Source organism: Melanostigma gelatinosum (genome assembly GCF_949748355.1).
Source record: "Melanostigma gelatinosum genome assembly, chromosome: 17".
Taxonomy (NCBI): Eukaryota; Metazoa; Chordata; class Actinopteri; order Perciformes; family Zoarcidae; genus Melanostigma; species Melanostigma gelatinosum.
In genome coordinates, this window is record NC_136650.1 from 2758765 (window position 1) to 2767941 (window position 9177).

Genomic DNA, 9177 nt, shown 5'->3' on the forward strand with positions numbered 1-9177 from the left:
GGCTCGTCTCACATTTGCCAAAAAACATCTTGATGATCCCCAAGACTTTTGGGCAAATATTCTGTGGATTGACGAGACAAAAGTTCAACTTTTTGGAAGGTGTGCATCCCGTTACATCTGGTGTGTAAAAAAAAAATAATATATATATATACACACACACACACACACACACAGAAAGGAACTACATAGTTTCCCTGGTGCCTAAGACAATGTACAAACAGAGTGCAGAAATTTAAACACAAGTAGTGTGAATATATAAATACTGGTAATATGTAGTCATTTAAATGGAGATTTTCTTTATAGAGATTATATCCAATTTATCTGGTGACCCGTTGGAGGGGCCAGACCCTTAGGTTGGGAACCACTGAACTACTTGGATAGGCCACTTAGATACTTCCGGGTCACTCGGTCGGGAACCTTCCTAAGCAAAACGGACTATTTTGTATCTATGGAAGTATCGAAGTGTCCTCCATGATAAGGGCTGTTCGAATTCTCTAAATGCTAAGGAACTGTGCACCAACGCTTCCTTTAGTAGCTCCTTCAGCATAGGAAACACTGGACCTTCCTTTACGAAAGGAAAGGAGATAATTCCGACCCACAATTCCTTGCGACGGGCACATTTAAAGTGACTCATCATTCGCTCGACCATTAAAAACAAACGATATGTTTATCTTACACAGGTTTAACAATTCTACTTATAGTCATAAAGTAATGGGATTCATGTTGATGAATATGAACAGACCGTAACAATCTTTACATTTCATTTCACATGTAACTAATAAGGAAAACACTAAATAAAATGAACAGTAAATATAGCAAACTTAATGGAAAAATTCTCAACAACATGAACCATCCGTAAAAAACATACTAGGCCTATGATCGATTATCAAACTGTTAAAAAGTACAATACAACCGAACCATTGAATCAACATTATTGCAGGAAATATTGATATTGAACAGTTTCATTGATGTTCCACATGAGTGAATTGTTGCTACTGAAGAAGTGATGATTGTTAAGTGTGACACCGGTTTCTCTTCACACCCCGAGTGAAGCAGCCTCTCACAAAAGAAGGTGTTTATAAAGCCTGCATGGAACAGAGGACTACATGTCATGGGGCTCGTGTTTTATGTTCTTTTTGTAGTCCTTCCTTGTAGTTTCTCCATGGCAGACCTACGTCAGTGACATCTGATTGGCATCATAATTGCTTAGTGAAAGTGGAGTCGGATTATCGCTTCCTAACTCCTCATGAACTCTCCTTCACATATTTCCTTGACCCATGACGTTTTCCTTAGAGGTCAAGGAAAAGTGGTTAGGAATAGACGATAACTTGGACTTTTCGTCCGCAGCCAAGAGTTTTGGGCGGCCGTTAAGATGGAGGAGCAGAACAACTTCCGGTTCAAGCGAGGATCGAGGAAATGACAAATAATAGACGTAGGATGTACCCTTCGTGTACTTTCCACCTTTACTATTCTGCTACGCTAGTCAGCATGTTCAGCCTTGGATGTTCAGCCTAATTGACGTTTATTCTCAGATAATTCACATTGTAACATTTCCACCTTCAGCAGCAGCATGAGCACGTTATGGATGGGGAACGTGAGTACTCCACACTTCACTTTGCTGCGATGAGTCGTGTGGTGTGAGCACCGTGTTAGCTAGCGCTACCGTAACATCGGCCACACGCTGTATGAATGGAAGGGAGTTTAGAAAACCAACACTTAGATATTGCCCTGTTGGTTGGCTTTCACTTTGTATGGAGTAACGTCAGCTGAAAGACTAACCCACTGTTTAAGTTCGGTTAAACAACACGTAACGTTAGCAGTCCACTCAGGAGAGCACGACGGCTCCAGGTCCCTCTCCTCTAACTTAACCACAACAGACCAGGTCTACATTAAACCCACTGTGCTTATATCCCTAAACCTGAACTAGACTAACATGGAGACTGTAAAGACCCCCTTTCAGAATTGTGAAACATTTCTTCTACTTGTGAAAACGGACAGAATGGCGATGTTCCACATGTTTCTTGTATGTTCATCATACCATGGCAATAAACTATTCTGATTCTGATGTTTCCATCCAGATGACAGATCTAGACTAGATGTGACGTCAGATAAAAGGCCATTGTAAGAAGATTAGTCAAAGCTGGACCACATTTGATAAAGTGACTGTTTAAACCCCTTTTTTAAATTTGTGAAAATTCAGATTTTCATGTAGATATTGTCTGGATGGAGGAAAAACGCAATGCAATTGTTTCTTTATCTGCGTTGTTTAGTTTTGACACCTAGAATACATAGATTAAAATGGGCTTTAACAGTGTTTAGGCGCTCCATGATGTCCAGAAGCTGGTGTGTTGATGGAGCATCAGCTGGTTCCCCTTAGCGTTCAGCTGAACGTATGAATGGGAACCGTTGTGGAATGAGTCCTGAGCTCTCTCTTCCAATCTGTTGGTCTGTAGCTGGAGGCCTACATGGATGAGAAGTTTGTCACCAGATCCTTTTCCACCATGGGGGAGCAGGTGATTAATGTGCGGATCATACGCAACAAGATGACCGGGTGAGAGCTAAATTCACAAGCAGTTGTCTCTTTTGGACTTAATCTATTCTGACGTTAAACAGTTTGTCATCACCCAGGGGGGCTCTGGGCTACTGTTTTGTCGAGATGACAGATGAGGCCACAGCAGAGAGATGTCTCCGCAAAATCAACGGCAAAGCCTTACCAGGAGCCAATCCGGTATGGGTGTTCAGACAGTAACCATGTTTTTTATGTTTTTGTCTCAGTTGTCCGGAGAAATGGCATTTTTTCAATGTTTCTTTCTCACAGCCTACAAGATTCAAATTAAACCGAGCCACCTTTGGGAAACAAGAAAGTGGGTGAGTCCATGTGGAGAAGCAGGAAATCAAAGATGGCCGTGACATTAAAGGGTGACGTCTGTATTTTCAACCTGGACCCTATTTTCTCATGTGTTTGAGTCTAACTGACAAATCGAGACGACAGCCACTCACGAGCTGCAATGTAATCCTATCGGGGCAACCAGGCACCGCCAACTCACGTGCACTAAAAGTGCTTGTTTTTGCCACTGACAGGCTTTGCTTGGTAATGTAACATTATGGATTATGTTTTGCCAAAAGACAACAGTGGAAACATGACTGGCAGCCGTGCAGTTTGTTGTGTTAGAGTACAGAAAGCTAGCTGAGTGTTATTTAAAGATTTCCAATGTCATGGCTGAATATCGAGATGATTTAGACAATGTGGATAAGGAATTCGATGGCCGTCTGTATTTCTTTGACTCTGAGTATATGTTAACCCTACGAGTTAAAGGAGGGTGAACCAGCTGCTGGTGGTGAGACCCCATGTTCACATGTCACATGACTTCTCCTTTAATAGCACACGGACTGGATCAAGGGAAAGCAAAGCCTTTGATTTCTCTGTAGGGTTCTTTCCATAATATTGTCAGACACGAACAATCTGAGCCTGTCGGTGGTAAAAAGGAGTGCTTTTAGTGGCCATATTTAGGGCTGCACAATCAATCAAATATTAATCGCAATCATGATTTTGTCTTCCCACAACAAAGTGAACTTGATCGACTGCAGCGTTTAAAATGCGTGCTCGCTCGTAGAAAACACTGCTGCACATCAAATCAACTGTATTTCTATGGTGCTTCTAGGAGATGCTCTGTGGATAAGTCTTATTCTGATGCAAAGATGTGTACAGCAGTAGGAATGTAGCACAAGATGGAAGTGAAGGCAGTGCAGGATTAGGTGGAGTAACAAGAGACCTCAGTAGATCACAGAACAAGTAGAATAACCAAACAGTGAAGCTGTAATAAATAAGTAAACCCTAAACATACAATATAATCTGATTTGGGGTTCATATTGCTCATACACACATTGATATTGTACACAAGTGAATGAGTATTTGCCTGGTTTCTTATGTAGTGTGCGGTCTATTGGGAGAAGTGTTGGTTGTGTATTTGTGGTCAATTTGAATATAAAAAAAATCTTGCCCATCATTCTGGCCACCATCGTGCAGCCCTTCACATATTGGTATTGCTGCTCAGGTCACAGCGTTATACATCAGTACTGGACCAGATTCAGAGATTGTCACTTCAACATAAAGACATGAGGCAGGAGCTTGAAGAAGACCGACGTTTCTACGGAATGATGGAATGACTTGGGTCTTTTCTCCTCTTCTTGTAGTCAGATGTATTCTCTGTTCGTGGGAGATCTCACTCCAGAGGTGGATGATGGGATGCTTTACGAGTTCTTCTACAACCGCTACCCTTCCTGTCGAGGTGGAAAAGTGGTGCTGGACAGCATGGGCAACTCCAAGTGAGTAATATGGAGATAATATAATAATGCGTGTATGTTGTTGGCCTGCATCGGTGTAGGGATGTTGATGGTGCTCATTCAGCCTTTCAACAGTGTGTGACTGTCAGGAGGAGTCTCAGTGAAGCTCGTGATAACAAAGCCCTCGTTTTCAGCAGAGCCTCACCAAACGCACTTCAGTCAAACGCCACAAACAAAAAACCTGCCAAAGCCGACATCTTTCTCCGGTTATATTCTCCTGAAATATACTTTGACACTTTGTCTCCATGGCAACGGCTGCACATGTGGAAGCGGGGACTTCGCTACATTTAAGACAAAAATACACTCGACATCGGAAAAGAAAGTACAAGGATAGGATTCAGTGCTGCAGATCCTGAAAGGATCACCTCACAGAAAGCGGTGGGACCACCACAAGAAGACTTAGCCTGCTCCCTGCTAATGCCCAGGTGCTGCAAAATAAGATGGATGAAATATGAATCAGGCTGACCCTGCAACAGGAAATCAGAGACTGTGCATCTTTACAGAGGCCTGGCTTCATCATAACGATCAAGCAGGGCGGACTGTAAACGCACCAACAGAACGCAAGACTCCGGTAAGAGGGGAGGCGGACTGTGTGTTCACATCCAAGATGCTTGGCGCTCAAACATAGTCAAAGTCGATGGACAATGTTTCCTTGATGTTGAATTTTTAATGCTAAGATGTTGGCTATAATATCTGCCCAGGGAATTCAGCAGTGTTTGTTGCGGCTGTTTACATTCTTCCAGATGCAACAAAAAAAATAAATGCACCACAGGAATATACATCAACAGTGACATCATATATCAGCAAATGTGTTGATTACAAAGACAAAATAAAATCAATCCCCAACCAGAGAGAATGGATGAATGGAGGTGAGGACTCTATCCAGAGACAAAAAGCTGCCTTTCACTGGTGACAAGGAAGCATACAGCATCATCAGAACAAGACTGAAAGCTGGCATCAAGGAGGCAAAGAGGAGTCAAGAGAGACTGGTGAGAGACCTCAACACCAACAACACTAAAGATATGTGGCAGGTGATCCAGAATGTCACAGGCTACAAAAACAGGAGCATCCCCATCATGTGTGAGGCCACGCTGCCTGATTTATACTCTCTTTGATCTCCTCAACAAAGAGTCAGCTGTCAAGTCTGTGGTGTGTTTAGTCTTTAACCTTCAGCTCCTCTCAGGCTCCTCTTCTCACCGATATCACTGATGCTAATGGTACCAGTGATGTTCTGGGGGTTGTAGAGCCTCCTGTCCTGGTCGTACACATCCCATACCAGTTACTAATGTTTGCAGTCAGGAAGCTTTCTATTGCTCCTCTGGTTAACAAGACACGACACGAAAACACTGTGGTGGAGTTAAATCCCATGCACACAGATATTTTCAGCAGAAGTGGCCCTCAGGGTGTGTATGGAGCCTCTATATAAAGCAGTAACCTGGCCACCATCGAAGCCCAGTTCCACCGATAACGATAGTTCATAAAAGCGTCCTATCTGCATCCTCTGTAATGTAGCCTGCAGCAGAGATGAGGTCTGGTAATGTCACTAACTCCTGCAGCTATGTGGTAAAGGGAGAGTGTCAGACAGATGCTGCTGGTGAGCAACATTCAAGATTCATTTAGATCCCATGGTGCGGTGATACTCCCTGCATTAATCAACCTGCTCACCGTGGCTTCATTTTAATGTTGGTTTAAGCATAAACGTTGTGATAATCCTGTCATCAAATACAAAGAGGTCAGCTGTACTGTGTGTCTGTAGGGGCTGTGGCTTTGTTCAGTTCCCAGACGAGCGGCTGCAGAAGCGGGCTCTAGAGGACTGTCAGGGTGCTGTGGGACTGGGTAGTAAACCTCTGAGACTGAGCCTGGCTGCTAACAAGTGAGTTCTTCTGCTCGGCTGATTGATTTGTGCCAGGAGCACAAGCCAAATGATTGGAGTTCAGCGGTGTGTCTCTCCCTGCCTCTTGAGTTTAAGGAACAGGCAGCAGCCGTCAGAGCACAGATCATGGCAGTCCAGCTCAGGATACAAGCCCAACTATGACCAGTACAACCAGTACCAGCAGCAGGCCTACCCGGGGTACTACCCGTCCTGGGGCTACGATCAGACTGGAGGAGGGTACGGCTACAACTACCAGCAGTATGATTACACGCAGTACCCCCCACCACAGGTAAGTGATGACACCCGTCAGCCACACCTCATTGACAGACGTGACTCACCCTAACATGTGTTCTCTGTCTGTAGGAGAGTGAGGCGGTTGAGGATGACGGACTTGAAGGTTGGTATTACTGTCATCATCGACTCATGTAGCAATCAGAGGTCTGATTGTTTAGTCTTCACATTTTTATTGTAAATCTTAATGCATCACTAAATATACCTGAAGCAGAATATTGTGGTTTTGTTCCTGCTCACTAATGAGAGCAATGCCGAGACAAACCCAGCATCCAGGATTCCTGTTGTCTGCTCTGTGAAGCTTTTTGTCATCGAGCGTCTCTGTGCTGCAGATCCCAGTCCAGAGCTGGATGTGGTGGAGGCCAACAGGAAGTTCATGGAGCTCAGTGAAGAACTGTATGACGCTCTGATCGAGTGTCACTGGCAGCCAGCTGAGCTGTCCGCAGAGCAGGACGATGAGACGTCCAGCCTTCCAGAGCCCGTCTACTGCTGACTGCAGCTTTAAGGACAGATGTCTGCGAGCAGCATGGATCCTAGAAGGACATGAAGGACAGAAGTCATGCTAAGGGTTCTACAACAAAACATGTTTGATGTTTTTATGGATCCACGGAACACACCGAGTAGAAAATGTGGTAATAGTGTCAAGTCTCAATGTTATGACACACACAAAACATGGAATGTAAAATGAAACGATTAAAAACTAAGATGGCATGGATAAAGTAAACCAAAAAGAAATGTTCATACCATTACACAAAGTGATATCTTCTTCCAGGTTTGTGTCGGTGTTAAAACGGATAAACTGACATTGGCTACAGGTACACATGATGATGTGCTCCCATTAAAGCTGTATGCAGAGATCCTATGTAATTACAGCACTATTACTATTACTGCACTATTCTGAGGCCATGTGTTGGTAGAACAATGAAAGGGTCAGTCTGTGTTGCTTTAGGTCAGTCATTCGATTTTCCAGTTGATCCATGTCTCTTTTCATACTGACATGTTTAATCAGGCTTTAATATAAATAGCTACTGTTAGTCATCTTCATCACCATATATATATAAAAAAAAAAAAAAAATTGTAGAACATCAGTTAAATATCAGTTTTATGTGTACGTAACAGTTTGGTCTGCAGCTGACGAACTAAAAAGAACAAATCATTCCAATCTGTTGGTGACTTGTTACTTTAACATGTTTACAACATATATACGTAACACGATAGGAATGGTACAAAAGGCTTTTCAGTACATGGTACATTGATTCAGTGCTGAATACAGAAGTTGTCTGTCAGATTAATGAAGCCACAAATATACAACTTCTCAAATGACTGTCTAAAGTTGTATGAGTTATCTCCATGGTGCCAGCCTGAGCCCATCATCACTGCCATTTACATGAATGCCAGTTTTGTTTTCATCTCTACTCACGTTGCCTTTATGAAGAATTACAGGGCAGTCATTTGAAGATGTGTGGAGAAAAGCGTGTTCCTCTTTAATCAAATGGTCTTGAATAAAATGAGCTGAAACAGCACAAACTAAATGTGCTACTCAAATCAGAGGCGTCACTAGGCTGGTTGCCAGCTCCATAATTCACTTGTAGTCACTTTTCACAAGTAGCACACGCTTTCATTTTAATTGAGTACTTATTTGTGGGACAACAGTGTTCATCTACATGGAATGTGTTTGGTCTACATACAGTAAGTCACATTTCTGAGGTTTCTGAGATGGCTCGTTGAACTTGTCATTTACCAGGAGGAGTTTTGATCACTCCGAACATTTTCTCACTGTCTTTTCCTGGAAATGTGCTCGGGGGTCCTGATGCTGTTCAGTGGAGTCTCCAGCAGGTGGTGCTGCTGCAGCCATCACAGCTACTGTCAATAGGCCAGTGTGTGTGTATGAGGACATACAGGTGCATCTCAATGAATTACAATATCATCGAAAAGTAAATTTACTTCAGTAATTCAATTCAACAAGTGAAACTCATATATTATTTACATTCATTACACACAAGGTGATTCATTTCAAGCATTTATTTCTTTTAATTTTGATTATGGCGTATACAGCTAATGAAAACCCCAAATTCAGTATCAGAAAATTTGAATATTACATAAGACCAATTAAAGGATTTTTAATACAGAAATGTTGGCCTACTGAAAAGTATATCCATGTACACTATAAAGTATGCACTCAATACTTGCTCGGGGCTCCTTATACATGAGATTTCTTAAAACTGTTTGGAAAGTGTTGACTCGTGCAGCTGTTGTGAAAATAAAGCTGTCTTTCACACTTAGAGCGGGTTTAAGAATGAAACAGAAAGCTCTCAGAGGCGTATAGTTATATCAAAGCAATAGATTTATTTATCAACAGAGTTATTCAGCCCAGCAATTAAACATGCATGGGATTTCTAATAGTTTCACTTCGCAGAGATCCACCATCAGAACACACTTCAACACAGCAGTGTGTTACTTAATATAGGGGTCCACCCCTTGATACACATTGGTCAAAGTCAAATAAGCAGGCGTGGCACATTTGTATGTGTATGACACCTGGATGGAGGCCGTGGACGTCCGTCCACCTTGGCCCCTCCCAGAAGGCGTTGGCTTCCATCAGTGTGCGTGAAATGTTGCATGAAAACGGACCTGAGAAACAAGTTGTCAAGAGTTGGGCTCTGATGGGG

The 9177-nt window shown here is 42.8% G+C and overlaps 1 protein-coding gene across 3 annotated transcripts; it reads left to right on the forward strand.

Moving 5' to 3' along the window:
- Positions 1-1415: 1415 nt before the first annotated feature.
- LOC306791078 (tRNA selenocysteine 1-associated protein 1-like) lies at positions 1416-8036 on the forward strand. 3 transcript variants are annotated; one of them, XM_079287699.1, is made up of 9 exons: positions 1416-1594; positions 2454-2551; positions 2614-2728; positions 2819-2868; positions 4195-4326; positions 6101-6217; positions 6314-6506; positions 6581-6614; positions 6841-8036. In XM_079287699.1, exons 1-9 carry the CDS (start codon positions 1571-1573, stop codon positions 6999-7001), a joined length of 924 nt encoding a protein of 307 aa, XP_079143825.1. In that variant the 5' UTR covers positions 1416-1570; the 3' UTR covers positions 7002-8036. The 3 variants fall into 3 exon arrangements, with proteins under 3 accessions (XP_079143825.1, XP_079143824.1, XP_079143826.1); XM_079287698.1 differs by having other exon boundaries at positions 6308-6506; positions 6841-8033; XM_079287700.1 differs by having other exon boundaries at positions 2629-2728; positions 6308-6506; positions 6841-8033.
- The last annotated feature ends 1141 nt before the right edge of the window (positions 8037-9177 follow it).

Excerpts from the sequence above, each read along its gene's own strand:
- LOC306791078 (XM_079287698.1), top strand. The coding sequence starts at position 1,571 with ATGAGCACGTTATGGATGGGGAAC. Across the intron at positions 1,595-2,453 it reads GCACGTTATGGATGGGGAAC|CTGGAGGCCTACATGGATGA; the intron begins GTGAGTACTCCA and ends GTTGGTCTGTAG. Across the intron at positions 6,615-6,840 it reads TGAGGATGACGGACTTGAAG|ATCCCAGTCCAGAGCTGGAT; the intron begins GTTGGTATTACT and ends TCTGTGCTGCAG.